Consider the following 21,589-nt stretch of genomic DNA (forward strand, 5'->3'; position numbering starts at 1 on the left):
ACATGTTCCAGAACTTGTAAATACCGTTTTATACATTATTAGAGCCCTCTAGATAAGAAATAACACCCCTATAGGCACCTTTACACTCGTATCTGTTGTGACCAAGGACTTTCATTCATTCATTCATTTTCTACCGCTTATCCTCACGAGAGTCGCAGGGGGTGCTGGAGCCTATCCCAGCTGTCTTATCCCACCCTGGACTGGTGGCCAGCCAATCACAGAGCACATATAGACAAACAACCATTCACACTCACATTCATACCTATGGACAATTTGGAGTCGCCAATTAACCTAGCATGTTTTTGGAATGTGGGAGGAAACCGGAGTACCCGGAGAAAACCCACGCATGCACGGGGAGAACATGCAAACTCCACACAGAGATGGCTGAGGGTGGAATTGAACCCTGGTCTCCTAGCTGTGAGGTCTGCGCGCTAACCACTCGACCGCCATGCGGTCCGGTTTAATTATGTAATCCCCCCCCCCATTTGTACACATGCCAATTATGGAAATATTATTTAAAAAAAAATCATCAAGCTTTGAGATTTCACACTTTATTATCAGGCCTTGAACGCACCATCATAGTATTGTATGTGACTGGCTACACAGTGACTCCCATTACAACCGAGGAGGTGATTGTTGTTTTTCATGTGGCCCCAAAAAATATTGATGTACTTTTTCAAGAGAACATACACCCGTTAAATTTGGATTTCACACCTTCTTGAAGGTCACTTTGGATCTGAGAGTCGATTGGTGGAGTCCGAGCAGGACTTCCAGGTAGCACATAGGTGGGCAGCAGTGGGTGAACTACGCATGCACGGGGAGAACATGCAAACTCCACACAGAGATGGCCGAGGGTGGAATTGAACCCTGGTCTCCTAGCTGTGAGGTCTGCGCGCTAACCACTCGACCACCGTGCCGCACTGGTTGGGTATATATGGACTAGAATATGGCCGGAGAACATGTGCCACAGCAACAGATACACTGGAAAAACGGCATGGAGTTCATCCATATTTCCATTCCCGGTGTGCACACGCAGCCGAGTTATATCACCTTATGATCTCGGCGATGTGAATATTTGCACAAGATGCGACCGGGAGTGTCTTTGATCTTATTCCTGGCCCTTTTTCATCTTTCCTGATTTCAAATCAGAGCAGACACGCAGAAGTTGCCAAACAGCACACAGATTAAAGCAACATGAAATCGGCCCCTGAATGTGTTATTCCCGTCTTTGAACCCCCCGACAGGTAGACGGCTGAACAAGGGTTTTATGCAGTCCTCTGCAGGGCTATGGACATAACAAGTCTATCGTGAAGATGGCTGATATTACAAAAGCCTGACGTGTTTTATCTCTCATCTTGCAGGAATGACAAAATATCGTTGTGGTTTGTTCGGCTCTTTGTGGGGCTACATCCCGTCTGCAAGACTCTGACAGAAAATGTGTGTAGATGTCACGCGCTGCCAAATATCCTGGCCATCCTCTTTGGAACTAGCCCGAGAGCAAGAGCTCTGATGTATTCCGCTAAGGGCAAACGCAAACACATCACACACACTTTCTCTCAAAACACACAGTTATGCAAGCTTAATTTATTACTCACTTCTTTGACCCAAATCAGTCAAATCCTGTGTGTCTGAGAGCTCTTATTCAGATATTTGGTAGCTCATCCGAAGATGTGTGCACACACACAAAGCGGCACCGTGTCCTATTTTAACACTGTAGCACTCCCGATATTGCATTTTTCTGCAACCAAAGACTTTGTCCCAATTACAATTTTGGAACCACGGAGCGTGAATGGATGTCAAATTCCTTCCAGGAGTGTGCACAAGGGAGCCATCAGCGATCCTCCGCTGGAAAAAAGGCAAAGCAAACCATACTGGCTACAAAAAAGGTGACAATCATCAATCAATAAAAATGGTTTTGAGGACCCGGGGTTTGAACAGAGGCTATACCAGCACTGCATGCTTCATGCATATGCAGCTGAGTGAGGCTGTGTAAATGTCTGAAGCTCAAAGGGGCTTGGCTGGTGCTTCTGATGTCGCTGTTGAGTTGAAAGGCAAAAGCACTGACCCGTTATTTGAAGAATAACTACAAGGTTTCAGGTGTATTTTGATGATAACCCTGCCAGATGGGGTTGGGCAATTGCTAGGTAAGAAAGACAAAACCCAAAGTGTGCATTTCAAGGACACAGTGAAGGTGAATACAAAGACAATTCTAGTTGCCTTGCTTCATGTGCGACATTAAAGTGTGTTTCTGCCAATAAATGCAGCATAATCTAGATTGTCACTGATAATTGATTTAAAAAATAGTCAGCAGTTTTTTATGCATCAGTTTTCATATGAGTAGTTTTTCACTCAAATTTCGGGCCAACATTTTGCACAGTCACTAGATTTTTGTACCAGTAATGCAAGGGTTTGCAAGTAAGTCTGATTGACCTGTGATGAAAGACAGGTAAATAACCCCACATGGGGCCAAATTGACCGTTGTTGTATCATTCTGTGAAACACAGCTAAATAACCTGACATTAGGCCAAATTTACCTGTGATGTATCATCCTGTGAAATATAGCTAAATAACCCGACATGGGGCCAAATTTACCCGTGATGTATCATCCTGTGAAACAGAGCTAAATAACCTGACATGGGGCCAAATTGACCTGTGATGTATCATCCTGTGAAATATAGCTAAATAACCCGACATGGGGCCAAATTGACCCTTGATGTATAATTCTGTGAAACAGACATAAATAACCCGACATGGGGCCAAATTGACCTGTGAAGTATCATCCTGTGAAACAGACATAAATAACCCGACATGGGGCCAAATTGACCCGTGATGTATCATCCTGTGAAACAGAGCTAAATAACACAACATGGGGCCAAACTGACCCTTGCTGTATCATCCTGTGAAACACAGCTAAATAACCCGGCATGGGGCCAAATTTACCCGTGATGTATCATCCTGTTAAATATAGCTAAATAATTCGACATGGGGCCAAACTGACCCTTGCTGTATCATCCTGTGAAACACAGCTAAATAACCGGACATTGGGCCAAATTTACCTGTGATGTATCATCCTGTGAAATATAGCTAAATAACCCGACATGGGGCCAAATTTACCCATGATGTATCATTCTGTGAAAAAAAGCTAAATAACCGGACATTGGGCCAAATTTACCTGTGATGTATCATCCTGTGAAATATAGCTAAATAACCCGACATGGGGCCAAATTTACCCATGATGTATCATTCTGTGAAAAAAAGCTAAATAACCCGACACGGGACCAAATTGACCTGTGATGTATCATCCTATGAAACAGAGCTAAATAACCTGATATGGGGCCAAATTGACCTATGAGTTATCATTCTGTGAAACAGAGCTAAATAACCCGACATGGAGCCAAATGGACCTGTAATGTATCATTCTGTGAAACAGAACTAAATAACCCGACATGGGGCCAAATTGACCCTTGATGTACCATTCTGTGAAACAGACATAAATAACCCGACATGGGGCCAAATTGACCTGTGATGTATCATCCTGTGAAATATAGCTAAATAACCCGACATGGGGCCAAATTGATCACATAAAGATCCACATAATGAAGATAAAGATCCGGGATCCACATTAGCATTTTTTTTTTTTTTTTTTTTCTGGAACCAACTAATTGGATTTTTTTATTTCTTATGGGGGAAAATGCCTTAAAAATGTTAATCTGGGCGATCCTTGAATCTGACAACTTTACTGATCCCACCTGAGATGGCACAGTGGAGGGGACACCATCATGTTCTGGGGTGTTGTTTCCTTCAATGGAATAATGGAGTTTCAGGTTGTGCAGGGGCGTCAAACGGCAACTGGCAACTGACACTTTTTTTTTTTTATAGCTATGGTCTTAAACTTTTAATCTGCCGATGACCAGTACATGAACCGGTCTTAAAATGTTGACAGGGTGTGGATGATAGTCGACGTGGCTTCTCAACCGGACACTTAAACCAGGAATGTTTATTTCTGGAGCCGTCTTAGCCTTTGCCTGGAGCACTTGCACAGAATTTAGCAAAGCTTAGAAAGCGAGTGCATGCGAGATCCTTCATTTGTGTGCGTACATGCAAAGTCCGTGTGTCGGGGTGAGGAATCAGTCTTTGAAAAGCTGCTTAGGCTATGATGACTAAGACAATTGTCTCTATAAGCCACTTCAGCGGGATTACAATGAATCACTTGGCTCGCTTACACCGCGCCGAGTGGAAAGCTTGCCGTCCAGACAGGGTGAGCCTGTTGTGACCTTTGACTTTAGTTTCTTAGCAACCACTCAAAGTCCACTTTCATTTGTCCGGGTTCCAACCTCTTTTGTGGAGGAGGACGGCAAATGGAGAAAAAAAAACAAAAAAAACATCCTAGGATCCAAGATTCATTCACAGTGTGGTGAATATGAACAGAACTCTTACGGCTCAATTTGCAATTTACCACCCGCAGGAGTGCAAGATGGCAAATTGCACTTCTCCAGTTCATTAATTTGCACGGGGGAAAAGTGTGACTTTCAAGCAAACGCATGAAGGATCTATAAAAAGAAAGATGGATTATGCACATGGATTGTGTTGGACTAGTTTTTGGTAATGAATTATATTAAAAGCAAATTCATATTAGATGATTACATAGGCTTAGATTGATGACATCCTGGTATGTTTTCAATGATCTGATTAAAAGGTACACTAATATGCTTCATCGTGGAGGAAGATGATGTTCATGATTTTCCCACTGAAGGTGATTTAGAAACACAAAATGCTTGACCTATTTAAATGCCAGTCATAGGTTACTGGATTCTGTTCAATTGCCGCTGTGAATAATGGAGTCAGTTTATTTGGAGGGCATAGTGCATTCCATTACGAGGACATTGACATCTTATCAGCGCTGAATGCATGAATAAAACATGAGTACGGATGAAATATATGTGTATTGACATGTACAAACAGAGGCGATAACGCAACTGCACAATAAAGATCCGGTTTAGTTCGGTTTTAAGCAATGACACGGTTGCAGAAGTACATTTTATAAGAGCTCGGCATGAATCTTTCCCATGTAATAATCACTCCACAGCAAAAGCAGTTGAAAAGCTTCTAAAAAACTCGGTGACACTGCTGACCATACCGACTAGTGGTGGGTAAAACCGTTCATTCAGTAAAAAGATCCGTTCATTTCGGTTAATTGGGCGTTAGCCTGTGATCTGCCCCGGTCAGCCGTGTCGAGTCAGTTCATTCACTCATGTTCACGTTCGTTCTGACTCAACCGGATCCAAGAGTCTCAGATACTCGGTCCGGCGTTACGACTCCCTCAATGAGAGTCTTTCTGACTGGAAAAACTGAAACTCAGAGATTGACCCGGTCTTTCAGTCAGCTAACCCCACCCACCCACAGAGCGAGGCGCGACCATAGGATAAGATAGGATACGTTAAAATGACTCTCCAGCCAATTGAAAAAAAAGCATTTGCAACTGAACGGACTGAACGGGTATTTTAGGGGCGGTGACCTCGTTCATTCCGTTCACAAAAAAGAACAAGTTCTTTTGACCTGTTCGTTCATGACCGAATCACCACTAATACCGACCTCAAGACCAGCTTTTAACTTATAATGGGTATGCTGACAGAACGATTGGAATAAAAACAGCCCGACTGAACGGACTGAACGGGTATTTTAAGGGGCAGTGACCTCGTTCATTCCGTTCACAAAAAAGAACTAGTTATTTTGATCTGTTCGTTCATGACCGACACACCACTAATACCGACCTAAAGACCAGCTTTTAACTTATAAGTGTTTAACTTACATACTTAGCATTTTCTAGCCACTTTTTAACTGCAATCCACATCACTTGCTTGCAAGAACTCAGCACCCAGTTCATCCATTGTCTATGCCGCTTGTCCTTACGAGGGTTGGGGGAGGGTATGCTGACCGAACGATTGGAACAGCCCGACTGAACGGACTGAACGGGTATTTTAGGGGCAGTGACCTCGTTCATTCCGTTCACAAAAAAAAAATAGTTCTTTTGACCTGTTCGTTCATGACCGACATGACCGAACGATTGGAATAAAAACAGCCTGATTTCATCGAAGAAATTTCCCCACCACCACCAAAAACCAAAAACGGCGAGCTCACCTTTCCTGGTTTCCCAAATCCGTTAGGAGTGTGTCAGCATATTTCTGCCGCTCGTTGACGTCAGCGTTGGCCAGTTTCTTTACCTCACTGCGAACAAAGTACCAAAACTCCTTGACGCCATTATCCACTCTCCTCCGCAGCTCTTCCTGAGTGGGTCCGGGGCCTGCATAGGAGGGAGGCGAAACAATAGTGGAACATGTGAAGCTCAAGTTTGAAAAAAAAAAAAATATATAATAATTATGACTTCAAAGTACTTACACAAGAATGGAGCTGAAATAAATTAGAAAAAAAATGCCACAGGGTTTTTAGTAATGTTTGTGCAATACATTATATGAAGCTAATAGCACAAAGTAGCTTTCAGACAAGAACTATTAAAGTTTCCTGCTTTGATTCGGTGTCCCTGGGTTCTGCTTTGACCTCATTAAGATCGCTGTTTTTGTGCCTCGCTCGTGTTTTTGTCACACGGTCCAACAACAGGAAAGGAACACTACACCTCGCCCCAGACAAACAATGTGGAATAACCCACATGGACAACACAGCTGCCTGCTCTGGTTTCTGCACAGGGAAACACAAAATGTGAGAAAAAAAAGAAGAAGGACAGCCTCAAGCAGGATGAGAGAAATTTTTTTAACATTGCTATCTGGCATTCTCTTTTCTCTCATTCCCTCCCCTCAGTGGAAAAAAAAAAAAAAGCTAGAGGGTATTTTTAGCGTCATCTTCCCCTGCGGCAAGATGGAAAGGCTGACCCTGCGTTGCCCTTCACGCTCACATGTCCCTCTTTATTTTCTCTCTGTCTGTCTCCGCTTCTTCTATTTCACTCGTATTCCGCCATCGGGGCGATCACCACACCGACTTCCACTTTATCCACACCTCTCCGCACTCACCTGACAACTTTCTTTGCACTTCCTGACTGCTGCTTAGAGACGTAAATACACACATAACCGTCCCATTCTGTGCTTGCTTGATGGTTGACTTCACTCTGAGATTCTGACAGCTTCTGACTGCTCTTTCACCAACACGGCCACTACACGGGGAACCTGTCTAACAGTACTATATACTGGAGGTGGGACTGTATACTGAGATCCTGCTGATGACAAAATCACACATGGCAGGGAGGAGAAGGTTATGCATTGTTGGGACATTTTCATATATTCACACGCATATGCATGCATGCACACATGTAGCTTACTGTAAATATTTCATGGTGTTATATTTGTAAATAAATTGTTCTTTTGATGGAAACAACCCATTTTGGTATAGTTCTGTCACAAAAGTAACAATTATTTGTGTCAAAGTTAAAGTTATGCTTGAAATGTTCAGTTGTAGTTAGGAGCTGATATTTTCCTGAAACTTACCTATGTTCTACTTTAATGAATTACTCATTCATTCATTTTTTAACGCTTATCCTCACAAGGGTCGCGGGTATGCTGGAGCCTATCCCAGCTGTCTTCGTGCGAGAGGCAGGGTACACCCTGGACTGGTGGCCAGCCAATCACAGGGCACATATAGACAAACAACCATTCACACTCACATTCATACCTATGGACAATTTGGAGTCGCTAATTAACCTAGCATGTTTTTTGGAATGTGGGAGGAAACTGGAGTACCCGGAGAAGACGCAAACTCCACAAAGAGGTGGAATTGAACTCGGGTCTCCTAGCTGTGAGGGCTGCACGCTAACCACTCGCGCACCGTGCAGCTCACTATTTCAACTAATTCATTCATTCATTCATTCATTTATTTTCTCCCGTTTATCCTCATGAGGGTAGCAGGGGTGCTGGAGCCTATCCCAGCTGTCTTTGGGCGAGAGGCGGGGTACACCCTGGACTGGTGGCCAGCCAATCACAGGGCACATATAGACAAACAACCATTCACACTCACATTCATACCTATGGACAATTTGGAGTCGCTAATTAACCTAGCATGTTTTTGGAATGTGGGAGGAAACCGGAGTACCCGGAGAACACGGAAACTCCACACAGAGATGGTCGAGGGTGGAATTGAACTCGGGTCTCCTAGCTGTGAGGCCTGCACACTAACCACTCGTGCACCGTGCAGCTCACTATTTAAACTAATTCATTCATTCATTCATTTATTTTCTCCCGTTTATCCTCATGAGGGTAGCGGGGGAGCTGGAGCCTATCCCAGCTGACTTCGGGCGAAAGGCGGGGTACACCCTGGACTGGTCACCAGCCCATGGCAGGACATATAGACAACCATTCACACTCATTCAAACCCATGCAAACTCCACACAGAGATGCTTAGGCGGAGATACGAACCCGGGTCTTCTGACTGTGTGGCCAACATGGTAACCGCTCACCACCGTGCGGCCCAGTTCAACTAAAGCTAATCAGCTTGTGATTTTATGAACGTGTGATTAATGTTCTTTGTAACACCAAAAGTTATTTCACCAAATCTAATGAATATGCTTTACAGTCGACCCTCGTCACTTCAGATACATTTTTGTTTCATTCTATCGTGGTTAGAAAATATATTAATTGTGTATTTTTACCCTAAATCAAGCATTTCCAAGCATTAAAATAGCTTAATGAATGAAAATACAAATTACAAGTCATTCATTCATTCATTTGCTACCGCTTTTTCCTCACAAGGGTCGTGGGGTGCTGGAGCCTATCCCAGCTGTCTTGGGGCGAGAGGCGGGGTACACCCTGGACTGGTGGCCAGCCAATCACAGGGCACATATAGACAAACAACCATTCACACTCACATTCATACCTATGGACAATTTGGAGTCGCTAATTAACCTAGCATGTTTTTGGAATGTGGGAGGAAACCGGAGTACCCGGAGAAAACCCACACATGGTGGAATTGAACCCTGGTCTCCTAGCTGTGAGGTCTGCGCGCTAACCACTCGACGGCCGTGCCGCCCATATTCAGAAGACCAATTCAAAGAATAATATCTACTCTAGCAAATAGCCAAAAGTGGCCCCCGAGCCGCACTTTGGGCATCCCTGTGTTATAATATTGTTAAAAAACATTTCCATGACTTTGACATCACACAGTTAATGATTAATAGATCAATGAGAGCAATACGCTCACCATCTCCTGTCAGTTTCTGGAAGGTGTGGATCTTCTGTTTGGCCCGGGTCAGCTGGTCCTCTAGAGAGCGCAGTCTCCCTGCCGCCAGAGAGCCAGCCTCTGCCTGACCCTCTGGTATCCTGGCGGAGAACAAAGGACAGGGATATGAGCACATGTAGCAGCGATGATGTCAGCAGCATACAGTATTTCTTCTTGCAGGAAGGAACAATGAAAGTACAGCTTCTTCAGGCGGAGTGACAAATAATAAAGATAAAGACACACGAGGTATAATAAGAATTAACTGCACACAGTGTAGCACTAAAAGCGCTGATTACTTTCATTGTAACCCAAGATGTCGGTTCTTTAGCTTGTCCCAATTAGGGCTGTTTCATCACTGGCTCAAATGTAAAAGGTTAATGGGTCGCACCGTTTTATTTTTATTTCCCACTATCCTACCAAACCATAATCGGCTAATTACCTCATTTCCTTGCCATTTGTTTGTCAGCGAGCGAGATGATGCAATAAATACTGGAAAGCAAACAGACTACAAGAATGTGGAAGCAATGGAAGAAGAACACATTTCGGTGGAGTTCCAGATAGAGAGGATTTATCTTGATTAATTTTCAAACCCGTCACGCAGCTTCCCCACAGCAAAACATTTACTTGGACATTCCCTGGAAGTACAAGTGCCCAATCTGGCAGGGAAACCATTGATCTTACATAATAAACCTGGCAGCTGCCAAACACTGACAGTACAGGTTTCACACAGCATAAATAGATCTCACTAAGGAATACAAAAACAAGCCCACGGGGCCCCTTCTGGGGCCGTGACGTCACTGCTTTCATGGGATGGAACCAGAACCTGGTCAAGGGATTTGGTTCTTTGATGGCTTATCAGATAACGACTTAGTTCCTGGATGCAGCGTATCAAAGGATTGTATGAACGCTACCAAAGTCAACATGTTATCCTCAATCCATCCATTTTCTTTAATCGGTAAAGAAAATGGATGGATGTCTAGCATCACGTTATTCCTCTCGTTCGTTCACCGCATCCATTCCACGGCACTGCCAAATCTCTGGGGATTCCAAAATCAAAACAGTCAATGGCGGTTTACTGTTATAAGGTAAAATGAAAATGACTGGTGAGCTAACTTGCCTCAGTCACAAATTGTCCTTCATCGTCAAAAATATTCTGGTGCTGCGTATTGCATTTGAAAACATGTTATCCTCAATCTTGCTCAGAGGAGTGCAAACGCAAAACCCGCGAGGGAATTGACGCAAGAGCCCAAATATGAAACCCCCGCTGACTTCTATTCAGTGCCGGGGTGGGAATAATGACGACAATGAAATGGTTATCAAGTTCAATGTAACACGGTGAAAGGGGCGCTCCCATTCACGGAGTTAAAATGCCTGAGAAAACAGGTGTAATGAACTGGAGGAGGTTAGAAGTGGCGGTGATTCAGGAGCCCTGGTTGTACAATGGGTGACTGACATTTTCCATAAGACAGACTGAGATAAGTTGGGTCATTATTTTTAATGTGGAGAAGGGTTACTGTTGTGGAAATGTCAAATTCCTTATACACTGACCATGCAATTCTGTCCCTAGAAAAAGTTACTTACCTTTGACTTTTCCGGGCTCTAAAGTACTACTAAAGTACTAGTAATAAGCTAAAAATCAATTATAAATGAACAGATTTTAATGGAATGGGAGAATCACCCGTTGATTGTTCTGAACTCCTGTTTCGATGCCTCTGTCGTGCTTGGGGGATGTGCCGCAGCATACAACATGTTGGTTCTCTTTAGACAGCGATACCATACCATACCATATATGAATTGGGGCTGCACTACTTTAAAACTCAGCACTACCTGATCACCGAGCTACCTTTTGAGTGTTAAGTTACTGTGTGATGATTTTAGTGTTCTTTGTAAGACGACACAGTGAGTAAGAAGATATCGAGTAATGCCCTTGTTGTGCTTGGAGGATGTGCCGTAGCAAACAACATGTAAGACTCGGCACTACCTGATCACCTAACTACCTTTTGAGTGTTAAGTTACTGTGTGATGATTTTAGTGTTCTTTGTAAAACGACACCGTGAGCAATAAGATATCGAGTAATGCCCTTGTTGTGTTTGGAGGATGTGCCGTAGCAAACAACATGTAAGACTCGGCACTACCTGATCACCGAGCTACCTTTCGAGTGTTAAGTTACTGTGTGATGATTTTAGTGTTCTTTGTAAGACAACACAGTGAGCAAGAAGATATCGAGTAATGCCCTTGTTGTGCTTGGAGGATGTGCCGTAGCAAACAACATGTAAGACTCGGCACTACCTGATCACCTAGCTACCTTTTGAGTGTTAAGTTACTGTGTGATGATTTTAGTGTTCTTTGTAAGACGACACAGTAAGCAAGAAGATAACGAGTAATGCCCTTGTTGTGCATGGGGGATGTGCCATAGCAAACAACATGTAAGACTCGGCACTACCTGATCACCTAGCTACCTTTCGAGTGTTAAGTTACTGTGTGATGATTTTAGTGTTCTTTGTAAGACAACACAGTGAGCAAGAAGATATCGAGTAATGCCCTTGTTGTGCTTGGAGGATGTGCCGTAGCAAACAACATGTAAGACTCGGCACTACCTGATCACCTAGCTACCTTTTGAGTGTTAAGTTACTGTGTGATGATTTTAGTGTTCTTTGTAAGACGACACAGTAAGCAAGAAGATAACGAGTAATGCCCTTGTTGTGCATGGGGGATGTGCCGTAGCAAACAACATGTAAGACTCGGCACTACCTGATCACCTAGCTACCTTTCGAGTGTTAAGTTACTGTGTGATGATTTTAGTGTTCTTTGTAAGACAACACAGTGAGCAAGAAGATATCGAGTAATAACCTCCCGAGATTTTTGATGGGTTGACAGTTGCAGACCACACCGTTTTGGTGACTTTTGAAATTGTTTTTATTTGGCCCGGAACTGATCACGCTTTATAACGTAGTATCTGTTGATCAATATAGTCATATATTAGGAGTACAATGTACTTTATCTTTAAAATGAGCACACACATACAGTACATGGAGCGCAGGACAGATCGTGAATGTTTTTGTTTTTGTTATAAGGCACTGCAAGGAATAAAACACAACACCCACAAGTCATTAACGTCATGTTCTGTTGTTAAATAAGGATTAACATGAGCTAATGTTGTCGTGTTAAATTATGCAAATTCGACAGTGACTGCGTCTTCATTGTTTTGGATGGCAAAGCTACCCTGAACCTTGAACTCTGCCACAATGTGGCAAACATGATATGGCCGTTTTACTGTGTCCGGCGGAGACACATTACTACCATGACTCAGAAAACAAACATATACTGTGTTGTGGCTTTGCAGGGTTGTGTGAACACAACAATAGCCACGTTTACATTAGTTTTTTTTCTTATTCCGAATGGAATCTTTCCAAAAGCAATGGTATACATGGAAAGGAATATTCCAATCGCTTGTCTACATGCGCCACTATAATCAACCAGAATACTCAATGGGGGCATACGCAGTAAAGCGTAAACACCAACATCACATGATACCGACTAGTGGTGGGTAAAACCGTTCATTCAGTAAAAAGATCCGTTCATTTCGGTCAATTGGTCGTTAGCCTGTGATCTGCCCCGATCAGCTGTGTCGAGTCAGTCCGTTCACTCATGTTCACATTCGTTCCGACTCAACCAGATCCAAGAGTCTCAGCTACTCGGTCCGGCGTTACGACTCCCCTAATGAGAGTCTTTCTGACCGGAAAGACCGAGACTACCCACATGCGGATGTTTTCTCTTTCCGAATGACCTTTCGGAAAACAATGGTATCCATGGAAAGGAATATTCCAATCGTGTGTCTACATGCGCCGCTATAATCAACCAGAATAGTCAATGGGGCATACGCAGTAAAATGTTAACACCAACATCACGTGATACCGACTTCCTCGAGTTTTTCATTCACTTGTTGGAATAACTCCGTATTGGCAGTTTTTCGTTTGTCCAGTCTTGAAATTTAGTTTGAATCAAAAACAAACTTTCCGCAGCAGTCCAGTGCCGATTGCTCGCCTTGCTCGTTACGTCATATCTCAAAAAAATCTCAAGAAAAGATAAAGTTCAATCTTGCTAATATTTTATAATTAAGCTCGGTTGTTATGTTTTATACAGATATATATTTTCTTTTTTAATAAAACTGGACTTATGAATGGCGTATAGAAGGGTTTAGATTCTGTTCCACAGATGGCGCTAATGCACACGAAAGCTGCTTGCCAACCGCCAATAAACAACAGAAGAAGAAAAACACCACGAAGAAGAACGCAGTCTGACAACTTTCCGTTTGAGCGGGTACAAGATACCTCAATCGGATTGGGGAAAGGAATATTCCACCCCTGGGAATCCGATTACATATTCATTCGGATTAGCACTTTTCGAGGTGTAATGAGGTGTATACAAAGGTTACATTCTTTCTGTTTGCGCAAATAATGGAATTGGAATATTTGGGTCCAAAAATGTAAAGGAAGAAAATATAACAGTGTACAGCCTCTGTGGTAATACAATTATGCTTTATTGGTGTGTCCAGCAAGACCGTTTTTGTTGATTTGTGAGACACTGAAAAGGTCAATAGTCATTATCCAACAAATGATTAAGCATTTGTGGCTCATCCTTTTAAGAACAAATCAACTAAATTACAACAAACATGCAACTGAAGGACAAATTAATGCTTCAACAACCTCAAACCAGACCTAAAATACAAAAGAAAAAAAATAATGTGTGACATCCCTTTACATGAAAGTATTAAAAAATGTAATGTGTAGAAATACACTGGGGTATTAGTAAAGTGCTGCAAGGGCCGTGTTAATGAGTCATCAAGGCATGCAAACTCAATTTGCTCCCTGAGTGACGAACATCAGTCGCTGGCAGGCATCAAGATGAGATTTTAAAGTTGCAACACTTCTTCTTGCGGCACAAGCCCCCCTCCCACCAAAACCCTCACACGCCACACCGCTCCTCCTTTTAACCCCCACCCCGGTGGCCTCCCACCATGCTGAGCACTAAGTGAGCATTGTGCGTCCGAGCCGTGACAATAAAAGGAGGACATGTAACTCCTACATTATGCAACAACCTCATGGGAAAGGGTAAAAAAAAAAATGACGTATGGATATTATTCCCCACACTATTGTGTGCACTTGAGTGGCAAACTCCTTTGAAATACAAAATACTCAAACAAGCACCACGCCCTAACGACATTAGCAGTGTGACATCATTTCCCAGGAGTGTTCAATCCTGCAAAAAAACTGTAACAAAGCAAACCCGATAGGCTGACTAAATAGGACACAGGAATGCACGCCGCATTCAAAACACACTTAAACCGTTGCGACACAATGCCGTTTCAAGCGCTCCGTGAACTATATCCAAGCACACAGCTGTAGCTTAACCCACAAATAGACACAGGAAGGAGAAACACCCAACCCGAATGATCCCAGATGGCATCTCTGGAGGACCAGAAACATCTGCTGTGCCACACAGGAACCCGTTTGCAGGGTGCTCAAAGGGAGACAGAGTCGTTTGAAAGATGACGTTGATGACTGCATGTAGTTTAAATCTATCCATCCATGTTCTGTTCAGGGGCACGACAGGGGCTTGAGCCTATCCCAGTTAATTTAGGTAGACTACAACTTGGACTGGTTGGCCAAAAAAGGACATAAGAGGTCTTAAAATGAACATAATATGAAATATTTGTTGAATATATAATTTCGACTAAGTTGCACAGTAGTCGAGTGGTTAGCGCGCAGGCCTCACAGCTAGGAGAGCTGAGTTCAATTGTTATTATTTTTTTATCACGATAGGCCAATTCAATCAAAGCTAACAGTATTAGCTAAACTTTGCCAAATTGCTATCATTACCCGACAAGTGTGTGTTCCATAGGTATACTCAAAACAGGACGGGGGGGGGGGGGGGGGGGGGGGGGTAATTCCAAACGTATGTTTGGATGTTGGCGCCACCCATTGATCATCTTAATAATAACACTCCTTGTCACTATATGAAGAAATATCATAAATCAGGGGTCTCAAACACGCGGCCCGCAGGACACTAGTTTGAGGCCCCCGCCTTGATATGGAAGTTTAATGTTAGTGTGGCCCGCGCAAGTTTGATATGGATGCTGTATGGTATCATGTACCCAGAAAAAATTATTACGTTTGATTAATGTTCATGTTAAAGGTTAAATACGTAACTGTTAATAGTTATCCTCCCTATCCGTGTGGAAGTGGTACATTTTTGGCTATTTAAGTTTAAAGGAAATGACTTGAAGGCTACCGTTTAGGTCGCTAGCTCTCTAGTTTGCGAGTTAGCATGTGTCTCAAGACCCTGCAGTTGCGCAATATGTTGTAAATAAAAAGAGTATAAATGTGACTATAGTCGTGTTTTGTCATGTCTACAGGGCTCTAATAATGCTTTGTTCATTTTAATCTGAAAAAAATAATTTGTCTACCCACCAACTATATGTGGTTTCTTTAGTTTTTATTATTTGCCGTTTTATTGTTATTATTATATTTATTTATTTATTACTGATTGATTGATTTTCTTTATTCTTGATTTGTTTATTTATTTTTCATCTTATTTTGTGTAGAAAAATAAAAAGTAAGATATTTCAGAACAGTGGAATGTTTTATCAGAGCTTTTCTTGCAGAAAATTGGAACCAAAGCAAAGTTTTTTTTTATTTTTTTGTTTTTAATAAATGCATTTTTTGGGGGGGGGGGGGGGGGAAACCTGATGCAGCCCACTCTCACCCAGACCCGAGCTCCAGTGGGCCCCAAGTAAATTGAGTTTGAGACCCCTGTCATAAATCAACTAAAACAGCTTCATTAGATGTGTTGTACATACTTCACAAATACCATAGCTTCAAATACCAGCAATCGCCCAAGCACATGTGAATTTAGCTTTTATTTTAATAGAAAAAAAGCATCCTAATAAGATATATGCGTTGAGTATTAAGTTTATAGGGCTTTCACAGCCTAATTTAATTACATCTTGTTTTATTGTTTGTTACTTTCTGTCTGAATGAAACCTTTTTTCATTGCCGTATTAGCAATCTACAAAGATAGGATCATAGTACATAAGGTTCTGACAAGGGATAAGGAAGCAACAAGCAGGAAATTCATATTTACATTAAGTGGGAACTTGTTGTGTGTCACACAAAAACCACTTGACTCCAATAAGTCGTGCTAATAAACCACAGGAATGCGCAAAGGGTGAGGCAAGTAAACACCATAAATAGGCGGAAACGTCTGCCTTTCCCATTGAAACCAGCAAAGATGATCAAATTGCTTGGACGTGCATGGAGAGTAAAGCGTAGTTTAACGCCCAGTACTTCCTTGACATAGTGGTTGAAGGTCTATCCTGTATGAAGGGTGCGTTTGTTGACTGTTTCCATTGTGTCAAATCAATTTATTTTAGCTTGACACGTCTTCTTCCTTTGCTCGAACCCAAGATGTGACCACTGACTCAACTGCGATAATCCCATGTAAACTGATTATGAACGCCACATTCTTCATTTGCATGCTGTCACAGTGAGACGGTTGTGAGTCGTCTCCGAGTCGTTCGTGACACACGGCGCCCACAATGGACCCTAGTGTGTGTTGACCTTTGTTCAACACGGCCGAGCATGAGCTGTGGGCTGGCGCGAGTTCGCATTTGGAGGCGGCAGTGTGGGCTTGATGAACAGATGTCGAACCACGACAATAAAGTTCAAGGTCAAATGTATTTATATAGCACATTTCCAACAGTGGTGGCACGGTGACCTAGTGGTTAGTGCATAGACCTCACAGCTAGGAGACCAGGGTTCAATTCCACCCTTGGCCATCTCGGTGTGAAAAAGTACATGAAAAACAACAATCACCTCCTCGGTTGGAATGGGAGTCACTGTGTAGCCAGTCACATACAATACTATGATGGTGCATTCAAGGCCTGATAATAAAGTGCGAAATCTCAAAGCTTGATGAAAATGTTTTTTTTCCTCGAATAATATTTCCATAATTGCATGGCGGACAAGTGGTTAGCGCGCAGACCTCACAGCTAGGAGACCAGGGTTCAATTCCACCCTCGGCCATCTCCGTGTGAAAAAGTGAAAAAGTACTTCAAATATTTTTTGGGGCCACATGAAAAACAACAATCACCTCCTCGGTTGGAATGGGAGTCACTGTGTAGCCAGTCACATACAATACTATGATGGTGTATTCAAGGTCTGATAATCTCAAAGCTTGATGAAATTTTTTTTTTTTTCCTTGAATAATATTTCCATAATTGCATGGCGATCGAGTGGTTAGCGTGCAGACATCACAGCTAGGAGACCAGGGTTCAATTCCACCCTCGGCCATCGGTGTGGAGTTTGCATGTTCTCCCCGTGCATGCGTGGGTTTTCTCCGGGTACTCCGGTTTCCTCCCACATTTAAAAAAAAACATGCTAGGTTAATTGGTGACTCCAAATTGTCCATAGGTATGAATGTGAGTGTGAATGGTTGTTTGTCTATATGTGCCCTGTGATTGGCTGGCCACCAGTCCAGTGTGTACCCCGCCTCTCGCCCGAAGACAGCTGGGATAGGCTCAAGCACCCCCCGCGACCCTCGTGAGGAAAAAGCGGTAGAAAATGAATGAATGAATGAATGATTTCCAACAGTTTCACTGTCCAAAGTGCTGAACGGTAGCCAATAAATCACAACAACTACACAAAAGTACTCAATGATAAAAACATTACAAGAAAAAAAACACATTATAGCATTACACAATAAATAATAAAGCTAATAAAACCGTAAGCAATGTGTTAAAAGCCGATCCATGAAGGTAATGCCCCGGTGTTTGTGCAGATCTAACGTGCAGGGGCAGACCACTCCAAAGTCTAGGATCCAAAAAATGTAAATGACCATAAAATGCAGTTTTCAATCCAAACCTATGGTCCTGTATAAAAGGTACAATCACCCACCTTGTTAATGCATAACTTAACTGAGATTAATTCAATCTAGACAACGTTATAAAGCCATTTCTAAAGCTTTGGGACTCCAGCAAACCACAGTGAGAGTCACTGTCCACAAACGGCAAAAGCGAAGAACAGTGGTGAACGTTCCTAGAAGTGGCAGGGGAACCAAAATCACCCTAAAAGTGCATCACCGACTCACCAGGTCACAAAAGAACCCACAACAACATTAAAAAAAACTACAAGCCTCACTTAGTTAAGGTCCGTGTTCAAATTGTGGGTCCAATAAGTAGCTAGAGGGACTCAACCTGTAGCAAGAGAGGCATTGATTGGCCTTAGAATATATAGAGCCCGGTGGTAATAAAAACAGATTAGGTGGGAGACAATCCAATGGGCAGTTTGACAGCTTCAGATCATGGACCACCTGTGATAATTCCCTCAGGGAAGCCAGCTCAAACTGCTCCAACACAGCTGAACACACAAGGGGAACATAGGGGTCAACAGCAGAAGATGATAAGACAGAGAACCTACAGTTTTGGCTGAAACCTGGTCAGTGGAAAAACCCAAGAAACTGATCACAAATACTTGATGAAGGAACCGTGTCGTCATTGTCACAGGGTTTGGTAATGGTAATGGTAATGGTAATGGTTTAATTTCATTTGAACATGCATCAGATTACAATTGAATGCATCACATAATCAGTTCACAGTTCCACATGTCCAAAAGGAGTCGGACGAAGCAAAGCTTATTAAATCCTACCCCTCCATCTGGTACTTTCACAATCAGTAACTGTTACATTTGTTCACTTCCTGCTTTCCTAATATAATTTAAGTTTTTATTATTAATTTATGAATTTTTTTTTTGTTTTTTTGTATTTTTATTTATTTTTTTGTCACGTACTGAAGTAAGAGGTGATATGACCATACAATGACATTTCACAATGTGATTAAGTACAATAAAAAGAATGTGAGGCGTGCCATTCTAATATAATTTAAGTTTTTTTTTATTATTTATTTATTTTGTTGTTTTTTGTATTTGTTTTTTGTATTTTTATTTATTTTTTTTGTCATGTACCGAAGTACGAGGTGATATGACCATACAATGACATTTCACAATGTGATTAAGTACATTAAAAAGAACGTGAGTCCTGCCTTTCGAATATAATTTAAGTTTTTTTTATTATTTATTTACTTTGTTGTTTTGTTTTGTATTATTTTGTATTTTTATTTATTTTTTTGTCACGTACTGAAGTACGAGGTGATAAGACCATACAATAACATTTCACAATGTGATTAAGTACATTAAAAAGAACATGTGGCCTGCCTTTCCAAGTTTTTTTTAATTATTTATTTATTTTGTTGTTTAGTTTTTTTTTGGTATTTTTATTTATTTTTTGGTCACATACTGAAGTAAGAGGTGATATGACCATACAATGACATTTCCCATTGAGATTAAGTACATTAAAAAGAACGTGAGGCCTGCCTTTCTAATATAATTGAAGTTTTTTATTATTATTTATTTTGTTGTTTTTGTTTTTTTTCATCTGTGAACATTATATGTTTTAATATCTCATCCACTGATCTATGATCAACACAGTAACATTTTAAGTCGCCATAAAATCGCCTATAGTAAACCAAACAGGCCAATGTATTCGATGACTTATACAGAATTTCAGACATGAATAGCACACATAGCGATAGTAAACATTTACCGTCCACTGGAAGTGACTCGACACGCCACCATAAATCCTAAATAGTTGGCCACACAAAGCGAGTAGCAAGAAAACGGTCTGGCTACTAGTCAAGCATCATAGCCTGGGGCTGAATGTGTGCTACGGTACATGGAGGTGAACACATGAATACCAACATACACTATGATATTCTGCAGAAGAACGTGATCCCTCGCCATCGAAAACCAGTCCTTATGGCAGATTTACAACACAACAACGAGCCCAAACGCACAACTGATGGCGATGGAGCGGTCAAACATCTCTCCAGATTTGAGTATCAGGTGTCCAATATCCGTCAGCTACGAATCCTGGAGAAGTGGAATATTTGTTTCGAGTACCAGCATGTGTGGCTGTGGTAAATTCAGTATCAACATAGTCACAGTAGGATTGCACCTGCAACCTTTCCGTTGGGAGACAACCACTCTAATTAGTATACAAGTTTATTTTTTTGTAGTATTATCTGTCCTTAGAGAATATTTGCCGAAATATGAATGGTAAATGGGCGGCACTGTGGTCGAGTGGTTAGCGCGTAGGAGGACCAGGGTGCGATTCCACCCTCGGACATCTCTGTGTGGAGTTTGCATGTTCTCCCCGTGCATGCGTGGGTTTTCTCCGGGTACTCCGGTTTCCTCCCACATTCCAAAAACATGCTAGGTTAATTAGCGACTCCAAATTGTCCATAGGTATGAATGTGAGTGTGAATGGTTGTTTGTCTATATGTGCCCTGTGATTGGCTGGTGACCAGTCCAGCGTGTACCCCGCCTCTCGGCCGAAGACAGCTGGGATAGGCTCCAGCACCCCCGCGACCCTTGTGAGGAAAAAGCGGTAGAAAATGAATGAATGAATGGTAAATTTCCACCAGAACCTTCTATGGGAACTAGGACCTTTTATTTCCATCATGGGAACAGCGGGTCTAAATATAGTTGAGGTCATTAATCGAAATCTGTCTGCGTGCTGAACCCATCTAATTGGATCACTGCCCAGCCCATTTTATTTCATCTACTATGTCCACAGCTGTTCACATACTTACTACTATTTTGATTTACGAACTTTTCATCCTACTGTGAGATGGAAGACTAGAAGAAAGCCTAATGCAGACAGATGAACACATGGTGCAGGCTCCTCTCAGCATTTTTTTACCCACAGATAAAATTGAGAGTGAATTTGAAACAGACAGAAAAATATCCATAAACTAAAAAGCAAACAAAAGAAAACAAAAGATGCAACAACCACAGTGATTCTGAGCACAGAACCAGAAAATAGTTTGTCATGTGATTGATTCGGATAATGTAATTGGAGCCTCAGGACTTCAGACAAAAAAGGACCACAGGCCACCATTTAGTTCCTCAAAAAAAAAAAAAAGAAATACCAATAACTTTTGGCTCTTGGATCAAAGAAAATGTCCCAAAATATCCCGACAGGAACTAATCCCACCACAGTTTTAGCACGCCTTTGTTGATTCTATTAAGACCAGATGAGTTATCCTAGCAAAACCTCACCAGACATTTGGGAAGCAAATGTCTCTGGAAAACCTGCGATTGGCTGGAGACCAGTGCAGATTGAACCCCGCCTCTCGGCTGAAGTCAAATGGGATAGGCTCCAACCATTCCCACTCACATTCATACCTATGGACAATTTGGAGTCACCAATTAACCTAAGCATGCACCTAAGCACAAGCATGTTTTTTTTGGAATGTGGG

At 42.1% G+C, this 21,589-nt stretch overlaps 1 protein-coding gene across 1 annotated transcript in view; it reads right to left on the reverse strand.

Moving 5' to 3' along the window:
• fut8b (fucosyltransferase 8b (alpha (1,6) fucosyltransferase)) overlaps nucleotides 1-21,589 on the reverse strand; it is a 129,352-nt gene that overhangs the window by 38,034 nt on the left and 69,729 nt on the right. The window contains exons 4-5 of the mRNA XM_058046194.1: nucleotides 9,199-9,317; nucleotides 6,139-6,301 (exon numbers count right to left, since the gene is read on the reverse strand). Coding sequence (XP_057902177.1) covers nucleotides 6,139-6,301; nucleotides 9,199-9,317 — 282 coding nt within the window. The remainder of the gene's footprint in view (nucleotides 1-6,138; nucleotides 6,302-9,198; nucleotides 9,318-21,589) is intronic.

This window comes from Doryrhamphus excisus, chromosome 1 (assembly GCF_030265055.1).
Source record: "Doryrhamphus excisus isolate RoL2022-K1 chromosome 1, RoL_Dexc_1.0, whole genome shotgun sequence".
NCBI classification, from domain to species: domain Eukaryota; kingdom Metazoa; phylum Chordata; class Actinopteri; order Syngnathiformes; family Syngnathidae; genus Doryrhamphus; species Doryrhamphus excisus.